Genomic DNA, 20,948 nt, shown 5'->3' on the forward strand with positions numbered 1-20,948 from the left:
CTGACTGGGGTCTTGTTATCCCAGTTATGGCTGTCATTCCTCTCAGTTGCAGTAGTTGAGTGTAAAAAGGCTGCAAGCATACAAATAGAAAGCTTTTAAACAAGTCCTGAATTTAAAAGAATATACAAGGATCTGTGTTTTTATTATACACCAAAGGTCATTTTAGAGGAGCTCAACTACCAATCTTTTAAATTGATTTAACTGGATGTTAATTTAATTACACAATTACACAATTCATTTAGCTTTTTATAGACACATATATGTGGATACCATTCTTTGCCATGGCAACTGCAGAAGTGGCCCTGGCTTTAATTGATTATACTAAATCACATATTCTGAGAGACAATCTGAAGAGCACACAAATGAAAAGTTGTGAAAATGATCACTTTTGCTGTACAGTTGAATAAGTAACTTTCCCAAATGGATACTTGAGTTAATATGGTTGAAATATAATTCTAGTTTATTACAATGTGGATCCTATTTTTTAAGTTTTAGTCATGTATCTATTCAATATCATGGGACACTGCAACATGACTACTTATAATCATGCACAAAGATTTGTTTTCACTTGTATATATCTGTTTTTTTTGTTATCTTTTAATGCATTCTGTGTTTGGTGTTGTCTTTGTTGTGTGCTCTGCTGTGCAGTGCTGTGTTGTTCTACTGCTGTGCAAACAATTGCTCTTTGGGGACAAGTTATTGAATCTTAAATCTTGCAGACGGAGTTGGCGGTTCAATATGAAACATAATTTATAAATAAGTAAATCATATAAATTGCATGTAGATATTAAACTTATACATTAGGCAGTTACTTGGAGAAAGCCTGGGAGAACAGTAAGGAACCCTTTATTGGGTTAAGCTGGATTAGTTACACTTCTATTCTGAGATCAGTACATTTGGGATTTTTCATTCTTTCTGTCTTTATTTTTCCACATGCTTTTGTATATGTATTACTGGAAGATACATGTTTTGTAAAACAGCTGTGTCTTGTAATCCGATCTCTTTGTCTCTCTCTCCTTTCTGTAAGGGTTGGCTTTTCATTCTGCCTTTGAAGCCATTCAGAACAATTATGAAAATATTTGTTCTGAGTTCTTAATGAGAAAAAAGTAATTTATTTAAAAGTATGAAAGTAAAAGCAGATAAAGTAACGTAATAAGGCAGTTGCAATTCTCAGTTACATGGACTTTTAACATGGCTTCATTTTTTTCCACGTTATACTGTACATATTATTATATTTGACATCATTTGATTATTAATATTGAAGCATCAGTGAATAAGCAGCATGTTAAAGTTGAAGTGGCTGAAGGTGGAGCTAGTTTACACTACTACTACTACTAGACTGTTAGACCATAAATCAGCTTAAAACAGCTGGCAGGAAATGGAAGGGAAATATGGAGCTACATTTGCCTGTCAGGACCATTTTGCACCATTCTGCTGCACTTTATGTGAAGTACTGTATGCCTGTGACACTGCTTTGTATTTGTGATGTGATGGTGCTAAATGATCAACTCTAATATAGCCATAAAAAGTTGGAACAGTAACGTATAGCAACACGCAGGCTATAAATGCCTTTGTGAGTTGCTGCTACAGCGCAGACTATAACATAAAGCTGATGCAGTTTCTGCATGCTGTCTGGACCGGCAGTCACTCAGCCCTCCAGCACCGTGAGCTTTAGTGACTCAGCAAAAGTCAGCCTCCTCCTTTCTTTTCTGTGTGCCCTCTCTCTATGCATCCTTCTCTTTAGCAGACACTGGGCTGGCACACTGACAGTCTGAACACAAAAATGGCACCGCCGAGGCCAATGAATCAGATTCTGTGGGTGCTTTCTCACAAAAACCTTGGTTTGGCTCGCATCAGGCATGAAATAGTAGTGGGACTAAATCTGAAAATCGATTGTAGTATGGATTTCATGGGGGTAAGCTTATAATTGCACGCTGTCTGATGATAATAAATTTTAAAAACATATGTGTTTGCTGTTTTTCACAAAGGGGTCACTCAAACTACTTGCATGCTCACATTCAATGTATACACACAGACATTAAGAATGGCAGCACAGGAAGTCAATGTGTGAATTACAGACACTTTGACACATGCACATCATGAACGCAACACACAACGCATGCAAACGGGATAGTTAAACATGAACTCACGGCACACTGTGAGAAAGGCACTGATGTAAGTGAATAAGACATAATCAAAGACATACTGTGGTTGAAAAGGTGGTTGGGCGGCTGTTGTAGGTGTACCTAAATGGTAAAAAGAAGTCTCCTTTTCTCATTCACAGTAAATATGTTTAAGATGATTTTGATCAAATTAAAGCTGCACATAACAGGAAGAGTTTCATTGTGCTATTCAACTCTGATTAAGAGATGAGACTTGCAAAATGACTGAAAGAAAAAGAGTGGAGGCGTAGTTTAAACAAAAAGGACAAAATGGGAACATTTTTACAGATATAATTCAATTTTTTGGAGAAATAATAAAGGAACTGAATGAATGAATGAACTTTAAGTATTTTTTAATCTCCTCTCTAAAGTTTTAGAACAGAACTTTTTTATTTTTGCATAGATTTGTATTCATTCATTCAGGTCTTTGAGTTCATCGTTTATTATCAGGAGTTCATTATCATGTAAAAAAAAGTTGCCAGAGTGACTCAATGTTACCCACAAGAGTCAAGATACACCCACAGCAGATGCTCCCTCTAAAAGCATACGTGACCTGGTGACTGACAAATATTAATACATCCCCACTGATTGTCAGATCAGATATTCTGAATTTTAATGATTATTGGAACTGTTTTTTTTTTCTTAATCCGATAAAGGCTACTTTGGCTCTGATGCATTAGCCTCTCTCTGCAGTCACCATTATACAGTATGTCCTGCCCGCTGCACTATCTCATTGGTTACACATCAAAAGTAATAGCCCATCATCACTGTAGGATGTGCACGCTGCTGTGTCACAGATGGTACAGAGCATACTGGTGTAGCTCTGGTCAGTGGAAGCAGCAGATTTTAAATAAAAAAAAAACTTATCTAAAATCTTATGATCTATTTCTATGATGGCGGACAAAAGTGCAGAAGTATTACCTGCTAAACTTACTCATTGTGGCTGTGATGTATTAAAAATATTGAGCTACATTTTTAATGTGCATTATAAATATTAATACGTTGATTCTTAAGCAGCATTTAATTGTTGTAGCTGCTCGAGGTGAAGCTAGTTTAAACTGCTTTGTGAAGGTCATGAGATAAATCTGTGAGTGCTGAGTAGGAAAAGAAGACTGCACTGACCTAATCAAATTCAAATCACTTCTCAAGACTCACCTTTTCAAATCCTGTTTTAATGTTTGATTGTGTTGATGTTTTCTTTTATTTGTTTTGTCATTGTATTTAGTTTCTTCTTCTCTGCATTGATTGATTGTGTATTAATTTATTGTGTATGGTTTTACTGTTTTAATTTGTCTTTGATTCTGTAAAGCATCTTTGAGTATTGTTAAAAGCACTCTATAAATAAAATGTATTATTGTTATTATTATTACCATTATTATAACATACAATTGAATTTGGATTCTTTTTGCATTTTTGTGAAAAATTGGAGAGTTGAACCTTTTTGGACCTTAAACAGTTTTTGAAAATGTCAAACCATGTGAAGGGAAATGTCTCTTTGGTGGAACAACTCAAAGACATCTGAAGAGACATAAATGCACACTGATTTTATCCACTGGTCAAAACATTTTGGAATCACTGGTTTAATCTTTAACAATTCAGTGTAATTTATAAGCTTATCACAATGTTATTTTATGTCAAATCTCCATCTGAAAAGTAACTAAAGCTGTCAAATAAATGTAGCGGAGCAGAAAGTACAATATTTCCCCCTGAAATGTGGTGGAGTGAAAGTATAAAATAGCCTTGATTACTATTGGTCGACCCCCTACCACTGTTACCATAGAAATCAAAACCTTTGATTGACTGAGTTCCTATGAAATGACAATACATAAGAGAAAAAAAAGCACTCACAGGTAGGCAGCCTTGCCCTCTTCTATTTCTTTGCCCTTGCCGCTGGTGGTTGTTTTCTTGCTGCACAGCGTGCGTGTGATGCACATCAGCAGGCCACAGTGACGCAGGAAGAAGCAGCTGACGTCCACCAGCACGAGGAACAGCAGCAGTGCTCCGAGGCCGAGGCCCACCACCGCCCCCAGCCCCAGGCCGCTGAACAGGGATTCTGCTAAGGCAGTGAAAGACACACGCAGAAACACAGACACAACAAGGAGAAAACACTGTTAGCAATTAGGGTTCATATACTTGTTTTTTTTAGGTCTAGAAAGAGGTGAGGGTCAGTAGCTGGGAGGGATTCACTATTTCGGTCAAGAGCACGTCCACAGGTTAGTTACCTGCTGTAACCGAGCCTGACCCCTGCATGAAGGTCAACCTCCTCACTATGCTGGAACCCCCCCCCATATCTATATGTTGAATGTGCAACAGTATTCTGGATGTGAAACCAGAAAACTATAGAGATGAACCAAACAAGAGCACACTCACCCCAAACAACTTTTACCGTTCTACCACTCGAAGGTCAATATATTCCTCTGGAGCCAGTTGGAGTTTCCAACACATAGATAAGTCCTAATCCACAACGCCTCAACTCCACACAATCCTCGGTGGGGGATCTCGATTATTAGCACGAATCCACCAAATCTCCAAAACAAATCAATTTCAGCCTTACAACGTTTTTTCCATTCACAGTCAAAGGACAGAAGCTTCCACGACTTAAATACATTCGGAAATGGAGATCTACAATGCACCAAAACAGGTAGAAAAGGCTTATCTCTGTGATTTACTTGTAATGTTAGAAGCTTTACAGCTGCCTATCTATTGAGGAACTTCAAAAATACATTGATCATTTGACAAAGCTGAGCCACAAGCATTGTATAGCCCTAAAACTACACAACAAAACTTTTTTTTTTCTTATTCGCCCTCAGGCATTTCATCTACTTTCACTAGTTTGTGCCAGCTGTCAATGTCTCTGCGCCCACAGGTGCAGAAGTTAGCGAACACTTTTAGCTACGCTGCACACTACAGCTCAAGGCAGCAAGCGTCAGCATTACCATGCTTCAGCCCCTGTGTCCACTGGGTGCCTCTTATTTCGTAGCTCGCAGCATTAAACACATTCATGCAGGTAACAAAGATTGTATTTTGAGCTACAAGTTGAAATACTTTCTCTTTGAGTAGTCAGCAATCTGTTCTCAGTTCAGTTAGAAAACAAGCAGCGGGACATTCTTTCAACTGAAAGTAATGAGAAAATGAAGGCAGTACTGTGAAGAGAGGCTCCCAGTGGACACAGCCTTATAGAGTTGTGCCCTTAAGTGATCCTGGGGTTAAGTAAACTGAACATCCACTGTAGGATCAGTGTTGACAGCTGGAGGTCAGACCTTGCCAGGAGTAATCAGCAATGGAAGAGTGAGAGTGAATTAACTTTTCTACTTTAGTGTGTTCATGTGGGTGTTCAATAGCCTGTGAGTTAAAAAGTGGGGGATCAGATATTAACATGAAGTTGTTAGAGTCTGACACTTCTAGACACTGCCGGAGCTTTTTTCTCTCCTTTGTGGTGACACAGCAAGAAACTGTGAGCAACTGCAGTGGCTGAAACAGTCTTTTTTCAGTTTCACATTTTCATGAACATGCTGTATATAAATGGTGAATTTGGGTAAATGGTAGAGGCATTTACAAGGCGTGGCTGGAGGAAAAACATTTTCCCTTCAGTAAGCAAGGAAGGGGTTTGTTATTTGGGATGGCATCCAGTTGGAACTTCACTCAACTGTGACAAACTATCAGTGCAAACCAAATACGATCCCAAATATCACTGCAGCAGAGTTTCTTGGGTCACCATAACTTGGACTAATTGTGACTTTGATAGCAAATTTCTAAGTTACCTTTTAGAAGAGGCTTGGATAATGGCTGCAATCAAGAAGATTAATTGTCTCATTTTGGGTATGCTATTTGGTTTTAGTATTAAACATGTTCAATTGTTTTAGCTCTCCTTTTTCACCACATTGGACTTGAAATGAAACATGCTTTGGTGTAAGGGCTGACTTACAACTTCAAGGCGTATCTACAGTATATTATTCACATCCAGTGTAGGAAAGGTAACACTTGAATTCACAGTCACTATTTCATTTCAAATCCCAAATGAGTCTCAAGTCAGTGACTTTGTTTTTGACTTGGAGCTGAGACTGCAAACAATGGCGACTGGCACCGAGTCAAACAGAGAGATACAAACAGGAAAGACAGAGAAGAAGAACCTTGTGGCAAAGGAAGTCTAATTAAAACACTTTGCGTTTTTCACAATCCGGGGATATGGGATTTGAAACTTGTGGACTGGATCAATATTTTCTCACCGCCAAAGGCTTCTGTTTTGTATCTCACCTTTTGAAGGTTTATCTGAGTTAATTTGGCTGCTGAAGCCACAGATTCAGCGGCGGTAAACAACACCTCTCCAGCTCCCCTGAAGCACTCACATTCTCCAGAAGAGAAAGAGAATGCACTCTTTTTCATCAAAAGACTGCTGTGGCCTTAAGGATTCATATCAGTGTTTACATTTTTATATCACATAAAGCTCTTGTCAGTTTTATACTATATTATTTATGACGCTGCAAATAATGGAGCACTTAGAAGAATTTGAGGCAGGGTTCTTGCATAATACACAGAAAATACAGTGACTCACAAAACTGGTTGAGGTTTGATGCAAATGTTTTCAAAATAAAAGCACCAATTAAAAAGTTAAAGTGCAAGCATTTACTTTTAAATTGAAAAGGAATCGAAACTTTTTAAATTGAAGGACTGGCCCCAAGTATTTAGCTGTGCCATGTATCAAGATCCACAACATTTGCATGGATAAAGATTTAAATGTCATGCCATTTATTTTGGAGGATGCCAGCAAGAACTCTAAGACTGAAAGACTGAAATCCATAAACATCAGACTTTCATCCAATAAGGAGTATTACTCTAAAGTGCTTAACAGTGGCTTGACAGTTTGAGGTTGGATTGATACGCTATACGCTTGTTTATTTGAAGCCATTTTGCCAGCTTTTTTATTATATTTCGTCCCAAGTTTGGAAGTCATTTCTAAAAGAATGGAGTCTGATTTGTAGTAAAATATAAATGGTGCATCATTGGCTGAAGGTAAGTCATTTCTGTTTTGTGTCTATGTTTTTTTTTGTGTGTTTTGCACTTCAAGGCTGCCATACAATTTACTAAAATTGATCTAGAATTGACTTATCATTTGAACATACAATATGTGAAATAATTAAATAGACATCTAATTTGATCCTTTTCGGTGTATTAATTGAATTTTCCACGATATAAAAGAAAAATATTATTTTCACTTCTTCACTGTGCTGAGGTTTTACTACTTCACACTGGGGCCTTCAAGGACTCAGCAGCGGCACAAACTGTGAAGCCAGAAGTTCTTTCTCTCTCTTCATTCTTGTACCATACATTCTTCACCATCTTGTGAAGAATAAGGAAAGAACAGAATTTCTTTGAATACACGTATGTTTCTGTAGGAATCCAAGGTTACCTTCTGGGTGCTTTGGTGTCTTTACCACATGTAGAAATTGTATAAGGAAATACATTTAAAGAAAATGCATCTTTAACGCTTTATTATGACAGCCTGTATTTGTTTTTCACCTCCATTCTTCTGTTTGCCAGAGACAAGATGCTTTAATTCTTGAAACAGCTCAGATCTCCACATAAGCAATTAAGGCATGAAAAGCAGCTTAACTTGAAATTTAATAAACAGAGATGAAACAGCCAAACAAGTGTGTGGCTACGAGTCAAACTGTTTTCAAGTATGGAGCCAAGATGCCTTCTAACAACTAATACTTTCAAGAAAAACATGATGAGAGCAAAACAAGACAAATTAGAGAGGTTATATAACGCTAAGTTTTATAAAGTGCTTTACAAAGTGTTTTTTTTCCAGCAAGTGTAGTAATGAGGTTATTTCTGTCAGAAAACAGAGGTCAACGCTGCTCTACTCTTGTACTGAATGAGCACGTGCACTCAAACTGATGCAAGAGGCAACAGTGGCTGTGAAAACCCTCCCGTGTAATAACCCGCAGGTCAGGGTGATAAACTGCCTGCGGGTATTTAAGGGCTGAAGCTGCACAGTGCATGTAAATCTAATCTTCTTTGTCCTTTGATTTCCAAAGACTATGATTATTTATTAAGGCATGTTTAATTCTCACATTAAATCTGTAAACTTGAGAAGTTGAGTATTAATTCTGTGTGTCAGGTAATACCAAGCTGTCAATACTCTCTGGTAGTCACATGTGTAGAGGGGAAACCAGAACTTCCTAAAGAATGTGCAAAGACACACAGACTGGCATTTTCATAAGAAAAAGTAAACCTACTGGTTCAGACAAAAATTCAGACACTGGGGAAAATATGTCCTGTTGCAAGCATGTGTGCCCGGCTGCTTTATGTTTTTTTCTCAAACAGAAATCTACAGTATTTCTTTCATGATTCATTGTGCATGTGATATCTAAAGAATATACTGTATAGACATAGTAACCCAATCAAAAGCTCCAAAATGTAATTCTTTATGCTCCTTGTGTGATTGAATATGTTCAGCAGTTCCACTATGCTTTTAATTCATTAAGTGTCTTAGTTTATTAAGACACTCACAGAAGCAGTGAGTGTACATTCATTGTTCCAGTTGGACCGCATGTCTTTATTTCAATTCTGCTGTCTCCCTGTATCTATAAAACTATCCATACTACAGCATCATTCCCCATTGCATACTCATCTACTGGAGGTCAGTCTAGTATACACTTCTACTGACAGTCTGAATGGACTGAATACAGAGAATGCTTCTGTAAAAGCTTCTATGTGATCATGGTTTACCACTAAAATAAATAGTGTACATAATGTAAAGACGTAGATGACAACTTAAAGCTGGAGTGCAGGACTGGTTTTCCTCTCTCTGGTTGTGAGAGTAATTACAAAACTACTGTCAATATGCTGATGTCATAGGCTCCATTGTAGCATACTCCATCACTACTGTTGCAGCTGTAAAATAATACTTTTAGGCATCACACAACTGCAGCAAATGACTTGTTTTTACTCTCAGAATGTATTGTATTTGATCCAATAACATCTGGAAAGTATCAAAGACCAGCATGACTAAATTATCTTATCACCATTCAAGTTAGCGGGGAGGTAAAGGGAAGTTAGACATCTCCACTGGTGGAAGTTTCTATGTGCCAGCCAGCACACCAATGTCAAACTGAACACTGGATTTAAAAACTGTGTAGACTATGAAATACAGAGAGATCTTTATCTGGTCTTGATAGGCTTAATCAACTGTGTGTGAACTTGTTTGGCAAGAGCTTGAATGTAGTTCATTTATATGTAAAAGTTCAACTGTAGGTTTAAAATATTTTTCCAGTTATATTGTTTCAGTGAACTTCATAATCTCAATTCTGGGATCAGCTATTCACTACAAGACAGCACAGATATCCAGTTTTCAGTGCAAAAAATGTTAGTTGCTTAGTTACATCTTTTTCTGTTTATTATGACATTATTATGCCAATAGCTATTATTTACAGCACTATAGCAAAAATGTTGTGCTCATGTGAAACATTCAAGTTGCTTATTTGTGTTCTTTAGCCTCAGGGTCATGTTAGTTCCTACCTGCTGTTGTTTAATGGGTGCCAGTTTTAACAGTAACCATATTGAGTTGAATGTAACCTCAAGACTGAGAAGTTGGTTTACTATTTGTTCATGCTGTCATTGATTAGAGAAACTGTAGCACCCAGAGTGACTGTAAAGTGCTTGTCTTGTAGCGGTAACTTAATATTAGAAAAAAGAAGCATTTAAGGCATTTGAATTTTGCTCCAACACCATTTTCAAGAACTTCTTAGAAATAACTAATTAGTTCTGTCTGACTTTAATTTTCACAAACTCTACAATTCTTGACACACAGTGCCCATTAATTCCTATTTCTCTGCTCTATTAACCCTTTTACTGACTTCTTCTGATTACTTGTTGAAATATAGGCCCATTAGCAGCATCATTCTATTCTTAGAGATCCAGCTGCGTGCTTGGCACCATGAAGCCATTCATACACATCTCACTTTGACAATACAAACTCATTAGGCCTGAGCAGTGATTGACCGTCCCTCGATTGGATCTGAGAGGAAGTGACTCGATTAATGATGACCGAACGGGCATTCATTGATTAGGCAGGTAGCAGGTGCTAATCTGTGTAGGGATGAACATAATCATTTGTGGATGTGAGGGAGGATACGTCCTACGTGCTCACTTTGGGATGTGATGAGGAGCGTTGGAAAGAAAGCTTGTCAGAGGAGGGCCTCGGAGAATTAAGCATAATCATTAAATCCAACTTGGTTTGAAGGAGAGGGATGAGTCCTTCCTTTTTGTCCATGTCTAAGCAGGAAGAAGACAAGCTCTGATGCGAGTAAAGTGCACTCAAGAACCAGCTTATAGGAAATCAAAAAACCATGGGAAAATTCCTCTTAACTTAAGAATATGACGTCCCTAACAATCAGCCTCAAAGGACTTCAAAGAAATTTGGTCCACTTTTCTGTAATTGCTGCAGTCTGGGGTTACAACTTATTTCAGGAATAATTGAAGTGCATCTGCCTTGATCTTTGCATTTGAAATTCAAATTCAAACAGCAAGGCAAGGCGGATTTGTAGCATTTAGTTTACAACTAAAATGTTTATCACAGTGCTACACAACCCTCAATTGAACCCTTATGCTGGTCAAATGGTGCAGAAAATTGAAAGAATTGATTCATTATAGTTAGAAAACAAGCTCCAATGAGGCCAACTCTTGTTTTTGGCATGCAGGGCCATTGAATATCTCCGGAACTTGAGCGAAATTGAGCCAAAAAAACAAAATATTAGAAAGAAAGAACATAACACCCCCATCGAGGCCGGAACAACAAAACACTTAACTGCTAATAACAGTGTTATTTTGCCACTGCTGTAACTTCTTGTTTTTTGTCGCTTACTGCGGTTCACATGTAGAGGAGAAAATGAGCCAGCAGCTGAGAGGATGAATTTAAAAAGCCTTTTTACAGTTATTTTGAGGTATTTTTCATTTTCTTCCCTAAATTCAACTTATACTTCAAATAGTGTTTTCGATAAGACTATAAAATAACATACATTTCATTTAATACGAATACTTTCCATTGTATCTTCCTCTGAGAAGACACTTTGAAGCTAATGAGATGAGCTGATTCACATATTTTTTCATTTGGATTGGTGGTGCAAATCACTGACAATGCAGGATGGTTTTAATGGCATTTAAAAAAATCTTAATAGAAATATTTGGAATAAAAAAAAAACATTTTGCCTGTATTAAATACACTTTTATAAAGATATCTTGCCTTATTTAGCTCTTTTTTTCTTCATAACAAATAAAACATGATCACTATGTACTGTACTGTATGTGTATTTTGAACAATCACAGAGATTAAACATCAATATTTATCTCACATGAATTGCAATAGAGCACTAATAAATGAATGAGTTTTGTCTACATGGAGGATTAGACATATACTGTTTACAATATTTATGTATATCTTAATTCTGCTCTCTATATAGCAATGACAGATACATATAAATTAAGCATTTACAAACTGCCTAAAGCTCCGGATTGTCTCAAAATGCCATAAAATGAGAAAAGCTGACTGTTTATCGTTCCTGCTTTCTTTCTATCACAGCAGGATATTCGCTGCTTGCTTGTCTTGCTTCTGATAAAATATTTACATACTTGACAATGATACAGTCTGATGCTAAATGTTCTCCCTCGGAAACACGCTCCTTTGATCTCAACAGGATTATCTTTGTTCGATGAATAAATGAGCGAGTCAACATGTAAACATCATCGCTGATCTTGTATCGCCCTGTTAAAGACATTACTCTGGTAAGTAATATCATAAGTCGTACCATACTGAGCTACAGTCAAACAAATGGAAGTCCTGGGATAAATCTGTGTGGCTCAGCTTGTTTCTGTCCCTAAAGATTTTTCTGCCCGTCGTGTCATCCTCAGTTCATATTTTATCTTTAATCTGATCATATTTTCAGTTAAATCAGTTCTGCAGCAGATGCCTTTTAGTTTCTGGTGTGCCCGATTCAGAGCAGCGGTGGTACTTCAGCTGATTATAATCAACAAAGCACTGCTTTTTCATCTAGAATAAAACGGACTCTTATAGAGCAAAGACTTCAAAAGGCTGTTTACGGGACTCAATTACATAATTGCTTTAGTGTATGGATCTTTTAAAACCTCACAATATCCTTATTTGCCTAACTGAATGCTAATTTAAGTCGTGTATTATATTCTCTAAATGCGCATTCCCGCCTATCGTTGATCATTTATTCAGCAGCAGCTATTGGAAAATTCATAAATGTATGTATTCATAAAAGTAAAATCAGCAGCTTTTGATCTCAAGATAGCCTGAGTGTAGTGTGTGCTTCAACGATTGAACAACAGACTTGATTGTCATGCATCTTTTTCATTACACAGTTTTAAAAATAATGACTTCCATTTGGTAAATTTATGAGGGGATTGATTAGTGTAATGGACGGCTATAAAAGTACTCATTTCCCATTTTGATTTGCTGGCATCACTTCCAGGAAAGTTTCACTTGAGCTCGCCAGAGAGAGCCCTTTCCAGATTATTCCTTCAAGTGCTTTGATGAGATTATTGCGCTGCTCCTCAAACAAAAATCTATGACGCCTGTTTCAATCAAAGCTTTTTATGGCGCATGACTGGAAGCAGAGAAGAGAGCCAAAGGAAGGAAGAAGTAGAGCGACCACAAACAAAAAAAGCTCCAAAACAAGCGTGCTGTAATGATGCCATGCGATGTTGGAAGGAAATCCTGAGCCAAAAGTCTCTTCGTTGACGCATTAGTGTGATAAAACTATGCAAAAAAGGCTGGCGTTGGAGACACAATGCTGTAATTGGGAAGGGCAGAGGGACAGTGCAGTGATTCAGGAGGTGAAAAGAAAGCAAGGGAGGCTCTTTGATTTGGAAAAAAAAGGCTTGAAGGAAGAATAGAAAATTGAAAAGGAACCAAGGGCAGTGTTGCAATCAATGGCGTTTTTCTTAAAGGATTCTCTATGAGCAAGAGGGGAGAAGGTTATGCAGCCTGTTACAAACTAAAATAGGATGGAGAAAGGAGGAGGAGAGAAAAAAAGAAGGGGAAAACGTCATTCAATACTCTGCAAATGCATAATACATAGGGAGAGAATTGAAGAGAGAAATTGGTTGGTGAGAGATAGACAGCACCTACAGTATTGTATATAGAGTGACCATATTGTCTGTGTCAGGAAGAAAAAAAAAGGCATTCTTTCATCAAGTGTGAGTGTGTGAGTATGGGAAGAAGAAAAATACATAAAAACAAGGCAGTGAATTGGAAAAGATAGACCACAACTGGGACTGGCAGATGTATCACATTTAATAAAGCTGATTTAGGTAACAGCAGCCAGACTTCTTCAATATCCAATTTGATTCAGAGTAGCAGGAAAAGTGAGCACATTTTTTCAGAGTTTATACAAGTTAAATGAGCTTCATTTTGGCTGAAAAATATCAGCGCTGACGCCTTTACTTAATGAAAATGCAATAAACAAAAATTGGTAAGGGGGGGGAGTGGTATCAAGCTCAGCTGGATTTGGTGTTTGGATTTCAAAAGGAGTAATTGCAAGTTGAGAGAGATAAAGTTTGTGTGGATGATTCTCAGGTGAGTTCGAGTTCATGTGAGGTAGATTGTGAAAATCTTGCTCCGTTTCCATGCCGCCGCACAACACATTTCCACTCTCTGCTTTCTACTGTACGCGTCTTTATTGCCTTTCTTAGTTGAGAAAAGCTCACCGGTTGTAACACCACTTCAAACAAACACATTAAGAGAAAAGCCGTTTTCATCTCACCCCCACCCCCCCTTCCCCTCCTCACTTCTCCTTCCTCTCTCCCGGGCTCTTTCCCACGATGCACCGCTGTTTGCTAACAAGAGAGGACAGCCAATCGAAGTGACCCGCCTTAAGCTTGCTGCTTCCCCCGGTCTTGTTTTCTATTTGAGAAGCAGCACACACTCTCACAGGCCATTTAGCCAACACAGTAATGACAGCGGCAAACACTTGCTCGATCCAAAATAGCACAAATGTATGTGGTAACAGGCTCGGAGAGGAAAGCAAAACAACACTGAAACAGCCCTCCTTTGTTTTTTTGTGTGTTTTTTTCATGTGTGAATGTGAGGTCTGCGGGAGGGAAGTGCACATGGGAGCAATGGAAGCATAACATTTTTATTACAGTAATACACGTGTCTGTGGGTCCTCAACTGTGTGTGTTCTGGCTTCAAAGTGTAACAGTGTCGCATGCTACATACTTCAAAGCCTCTGTTTGCATTTCTTCACACGTGTGCATACACGCATGTTAGTATTAAAGCAAAAAAGCTGGAGGACTTGGAAATGAGAAATCTTCCTGCACACCCAGGCTTTTTTTTTCTAGTACATTAAACACGAGACTCAATAAAGAGAGAGTGCTGCTCAACTCACACATTTCCATGGGGCAGAGCCGTATAACCTCGACATAAGGACAACCAAGACAGAGAGTTGAAAACAGCGTGCATGTTTGTGTGTTTGTATACTGTATATGACTGTCTCCGTGTTGGTGTTCCTTAAATGAGAAATGAGCTCAGCTAGCCATGTAGAAGTCTTCTCTCTGTGCTGCATTCAGGGGCAGAATTGCAAAGCAGCACCACAGGAGAACCATGAGATAAAAAATATAAAAGAGAGAATAAGAAGAATGATATTTTAAAGAAGAAACCTCCAGCCTGGGGGTGGTTTCACTTGTGGTCTGTTGGGCTTCTTTGAAGCGATCCCTGGTGTGATTGCACCATTTGTGCTGTTTATTTCAACGGGTGTGAACCAATCCTTAGTGTGGACCACAACACTGAGAATGCCTACTAAGGATGGATTGTTCCTTTAAAAAAGCCAAGACTACGAGGTCCAAAATGCAATATGGAACAATCACAAGATACGAAACATATGTGATGTAGAAAACTGAACAAATGAACCTGACTTGATACAGAGTGCATTGTCTTTTCTCTGTTTCCTGTTTGTCATTTTCATGGTTTATTTGTTCATGCCGTGAGGGATGGATAACCTTTCATCAGCTCTTGGTTCTGTGAATGTCTAAACCATGAAAATATGATTAAAACATGCACCAAAAGGTTATTCTTTAGTCAAATAGTAAAACATAGATGATAGATCTGCTACATTAGTTGCAAACTGACGGGACTGTCATGACTCCAGGTGGCTCGCTGTCTCTGGCAATCTTGTAGTAAATTTAGGGGTTCCATAAACAAGACGGGCAGACTGAAAATAACTCTCGGTTTGTGTTACTAAACGAGGTTTCATCTCTGGTTATGGAAGTTTAGGCACGGCAAGTCGAATTAACAGTGTGCCGATTCTACTTAGTTTGTCACTGCCTGCCGGGCAGCTAACGCTAGCTAGCAGCAGTCTGCAGATGTCAGGCTGATGTCTTGTAAAGAAACACAAACAGCAGCAGATCAATTAGTGAGTGGACTTCTGTGCTCTGTCTGGTCTGGAAGTGATTATTAAACTAGATGCCCAACGATTTACTGGCCAATAGCTGTGTGGGATGACCCTTGTGTTATCTCTAATGATGACGGCCTTTTTGGGGTGGCGTGAAACTTTTCTTATTCTTGCACAACTGCCTAGAAAACATGTTTCTACCCTGTGTAACGCAGGGCAGTATCAATTAAAAAATGTGAATTGACCTCATGCGTGCTTGGTTTGTGAATTTTTTCTTATTCCTCCAGATGGACAACTGGCACAATGTAGCTGCTGTGATGTCAAACAGAGTCTTATAGCAGAAAACTGTCCAGCTTTTCAATGCAACACACACACACATATACACAGAAAAATCATGTTTTGAGCAAAGTACTTCTCTCTAGACACTTTAACGCCATTCAACAATCATACCAGAAGAAATCCATTGCAATAGAAGCACAGACTCCAATTTCTCCTCTGACAGCAACCTCATTTGTCCAGAAAGCAGAGCAGCAACATTCTGAGTGCTTGCTTTATCTCCACTGGAACATCTTGCTCTCTTGCTTTTGTTATCGCTGACGCTATCGCTCCTTGTAGTGGCGCAAATAACACCTAGCTTAACACAACAAGTTCAGACATATTCTCTTGGGGGCTTTCAAAAGGCATCAATCACTTAATAAAAGTAGGCGAGTTGAGGGAAAGTAGATGTATTTAAAAATGTTTCATAAAAAGGCTCATCACAACACAATCATGCTTTTACCTGTAATGTCGGGTTTCTGTGGCATGAAGAACTGATAGAAGGTGGGCTCCGACAGACCCTTGACGTTGCGAGCTGTGATTTCTACTTCGTACCGCGTGTTCCACTGCAATGGCTGGAGCATTGCAAAATCATTGGCTCCTGGGACTAGCTTGGTCATCCATTGTTCCTCTTTATCCTGACAGAAGACAAGAGATGAGGTTGTTAGAGAAAAGTCTGTGCACCCCTTGAATAAATTGTAGCTTTAATCAATGCTCTACATTTCATTTTTTGTCTGCGAGGGTCACAGGAGAGCAGAGGAACTGTTGTTTTTACGCCATAAACAACAGCTTACCCTTTGTGTTTTTTAATCTGGGGATTCTGACAGAATCAGAAATTGAGTTGCAGTTGTAAAACACCCACACAAATCCATCCACATAGGTAAAAAGAAAGGGTAATCCTTTGTTTTCCATCATAGTTCTCTGATACCTTTGTGGCCTCAGTGGCGTCTCTTTCTCCCTCCCTTCCTTACATCATTCTTCCCCTCCCTTCCTCCCTCTCTCATTGTTTTTAGACCATTTGCAAACAAAGGATTGGAAACTGAAGAGTCAGACTGAGAGCTGTACGTTGAAAGCATGCCAAATATACTGTGTACTTACCATTCTTGCCTCCTTGGCACCTTTCTATTCAAACAATACAGGGTATTGCAAAGTCAAAGTCCAGGACATTTTTGTATGTAACATTTTGTCTAAATTGTGAGGTGACTGATGTGTGATGTGAGGTCTGTGTGGGGGGCATGCACAAGTCTATTCTAGTTTTCATGTTCATCCTTGCTTGATGCCCCTTCCCTCCTCCTGATGAAGCAGTTATGTTTTGATTACTGGAGTATGAAGCCTGTACTGGCTTCCTGCTTGGCCTTTAAAGAGGCTAGCTGTGAGTTACTGACCCTTATTGCATAGGCTGTTTTCATCTTCCGAAGTGTTATTTTAAACCGCTGTCACTTTCTCAATGAGACGGAGAAATGCCTGCTTGGATACATTAGCATCGGGGAGATAGGAGATTTGGACGAGCCAAAATCCACTTAGTGCTGGGGAGAGTTTTTTTGTACAATCTATTCTGCCTCCTGGCCTCATCTCAGTGGCTCTGTCGCCTTATTTTGTGAATTTAAGCTGCTTTTTGCTATTTCACACAAAACAGAGAGAGAAAAAAACAACTACTTACAGTAAATGGATGAGTGAATTCTAAAAGCTTGCGTGTACCGTCATTTAAAAGGATAGAAAAAAAAGAGAGATTCTCAAGCAGAACATTGTTCATTTTGCCACCAACGCCATCCAGCTTAATTGACAGCAACTACTGTAGTGACTCATGTACACTCCACCAGGAGAAAAATGAATTGCCAGTGTTACATCCTGTATAGCTGTAATGCCAAACACAAAGCACATCTAGGATTTCAAGCTGTCACAGTGTTGTAAAAATGTAACACTTCATAATTTAATTGAAAACCTCCTTTAAATTGGATGGTACTCATTTAGTCAAATTCATAAGTGGCAGCCTTGCTTTATTCAAACTGGAGCCACTATGACAGGTATTGAGTAAGACTGTAGTCTGTTCAATTCAAACTGTGAAAGCAAATATTTAAAAAATTGATAATTCCTGTGTTGAAGAGCTGAGTACTTGAGTATAGTCAAATATGCAAGACATTTTCTTCATAACATCACTGGTTCTGGATTTGATTTTGTGACATCCTACAGAAGCATATCAATGCAATACATGTATGTTTTACAAAAGTGAATACACTCACTGACCATCTGAAAAGTAAGAAATCAGTAAAAAAAATATAAATGGTTCCTTTAATGGTGATACAGAAATATGGATGTCTGCTTTACAATATACCATAATAATTTATCTTTCTTCCTTGAAAACATTTGAATCATTATTTTGCTTTTCCAGGAATTTAAACTTAATCCTGTCCTGAAAGATAAGGTTTATGTTAATTTATGTTGAGAGTCTGTCGCTCACTATTTTCTGACTCAAGCTTCGGCTACGGAGACTTATTTTGTTAAAAGGATCAATTAATTGTTGATTTTTGATCTTTTCATGGGAGGAAAATACAGAATATTACAAAGCTTACCCTGTGAGAAAATACTTAACTATATGATTACTCACTGTCTTGTACTTGACTATGTACTCCACGATGGGCATGCCTCCATCATCCTGCTTGACCAGCCCCAGCCTGTAGGCCTTGCCCATTCCTCTCTGACCATGGACGGCAGGCGGGCTCGGCTCTCCTGAGGGAGATGTGAGGAGGAGGCTTCAGAAGAGATGCAAAAACAATATCTCTTTGTGTGTGTGTGTGTGTGTGTGTGTGTGGTGTTCTTTTCTGTGAGAGGATGTGTGTGCATTCCCAAGGAGGGGGAGCAGGTAGCAATGTGAGATATGAGATAAGGATGCAGTACAAGGAGAGGGAAGGCTTTAAGCTGAATTAAATTCATATTACAAGGCAACTCCCACTGCCTGGCTATAATTAATGTTGACTGAAGGTTCTTATTATTCACTGAATTTTGCTAATTGGGTCTTCTTTCTAACATTCATTCTCAGTAGCTGCACTGCTGTATAATATTAATGGTGGAAATACTTTTCTATGGCCTTGCCTGGATTTACTGCAGTCCTGCTGTGCCAGATTGCCAGAATAAATAAAAAGCTTATCATAAAACCTCTACAGTATATAATTTTTAATGCAGCAGTTTTACATCAAGACACAAATTTGACAGGATCTATTCCAAGCTCCAATAATCTGGATTCATATCACTGAAATATGAAGAGGTTGTAACCATCTCCAATATACGCATGCCAGAGTTTCATAAGATGGAAAATAGGTCTCATTCTACTGAGGTGCTCATGCTTTGATCAGATTTTTGCAGCATGTTTGCATTTCTGTCACATATTTTTATGAAATCAGGACCAAAATATCTTTGCAATATCAATCCAAATACATTTCCTGTTTTATCAGTGTATATATTAGATGACATTTTGAAGCACTTTGTGGTTTGTACTTCATCACCTACTGCACATCATCACTTATGAAATACTGGGATGTGCCAATAATGAACAATGAACACCGTCTTATTTCCAGAAACCCATTGAAGTAATGAATAAAAGTAATTATGACAGAATAATATTGCATAGATACATATATTATTGGCATTTTGAAGATCCTGTTTGAAGAATGCCTCATGAAACAAGGTGTGTGCGAGGAAATGGAGAGAAGAACAGACACAAAGGAGGGAAAATGTTGAGACAGACTCACGGATGGGTAAAGTCTGGAAGGTCTCCATGTGGCTGAACTCTCCCTGACCCTTTCCGTTGACAGCCGCCACTCGAACCTCGTATGTCGTGTTAGGCTCCAGTCCTGTCAGCACCACTGTCACTGGAGAGAGAGGACCAGAATTTATGTCACCTGGAAATATGTGGTGACCAACAATCAAGTAGATGGAAAAAAATGGGGAAAAAATGGAAAATGGGGAGGTTTTTCACGAGAACCATATGTAGTTCCAATGAAACTTAGTGTTTTTCCAATAAAGTTTGGGTAGGTTCTTCCCTGTTTCAACATTATAAACCCCCCACAAATCGAGACCCCAAAAAAAAAGTTTTTTTGCTTGTTTGTAGGTGTGGAAAAACTAGACAGGTCTGCACAGAGACCTGATCTCAACCCCATCCAACACCTTTGGGATGACTGCAGCCAGATTCCGAAATCTTGTGGAAAGCCTTCCCAGACAAGTGTAAGCTGTTACACCAGCATGTTAAGAATCTGAGCACGATCCAAACAAAGTAGTTACTCTAGTATAACCACATCTGAAAAGTGTTAATAACTGATCCAAAAGCTGACACTCAACGTTGGTGTGAAAAATTGAAAAGTGCTATTATAGAAAGGGGCAAGGCACTTTTGGACAATCCTTGATTGCATTTACAGTGTTGCACTCTCTTATATACATGAAAAGTGACACAAGTGGTTAAAAAGTTTTTATACCTTAACTCCACACACCTGGCAAAGGGGTGCATGCTTTTTGGATTGTTACTAAAGTTATCTTAAAAAGGTGTGTTGGGTAGGGGTTTTAAAGGCTTGACTATCTTACAAGCACTTCAGCTGCTACAAAAATTATTGGGTAATTATGTATAGTCGTTTGCCAAGTGCAAATCTTGTTAGGCTCTAAGTATAAAAGCTTTAGCAGCAAACAGCTCGCTCCATTGTTAGGTAAAAGTCTAATAATAAATAGTACGATTAGGTAGCAAATAAGAAATGTGTGTTCACCTCAATATTAAACACTACGTTCCAATAAATAATGCATTCATAGACTAAATCTCATGAGATCACAGTACATTATTATACATCATATGAGTACTATAGCAACAGTGAAAACAAGGTAATCACTTGCATACGTACTGTAAATTGCATCGATTATTTAACAGAAAATCTCATTATCAGGCGGCATTACTGACTCCGATTCAATTTTGAGTCACTAGAATCTATTTACATAACCTTCACTGTTCATAAAAGCCAGCAGAGTGTTGGCAGTGTAATGAGCTTGAGTGAAAATTGTTGTTTTTTGTCATTCCGCGCAA

At 38.4% G+C, this 20,948-nt stretch overlaps 1 protein-coding gene across 1 annotated transcript in view; it reads right to left on the reverse strand.

The window, feature by feature from the left end:
- Positions 1-20,948, reverse strand: part of LOC128354022 (neural cell adhesion molecule 2-like) — a 266,523-nt gene that overhangs the window by 8,390 nt on the left and 237,185 nt on the right. Inside the window, exons 14-17 of the mRNA XM_053314269.1 lie at positions 19,636-19,755; positions 18,495-18,616; positions 16,353-16,527; positions 4,011-4,218 (exon numbers count right to left, since the gene is read on the reverse strand). Of these exons, the coding sequence (XP_053170244.1) occupies positions 4,011-4,218; positions 16,353-16,527; positions 18,495-18,616; positions 19,636-19,755 (625 nt within the window). The remainder of the gene's footprint in view (positions 1-4,010; positions 4,219-16,352; positions 16,528-18,494; positions 18,617-19,635; positions 19,756-20,948) is intronic.

Source organism: Scomber japonicus, chromosome 24 (genome assembly GCF_027409825.1).
Source record: "Scomber japonicus isolate fScoJap1 chromosome 24, fScoJap1.pri, whole genome shotgun sequence".
NCBI lineage: Eukaryota > Metazoa > Chordata > Actinopteri > Scombriformes > Scombridae > Scomber > Scomber japonicus.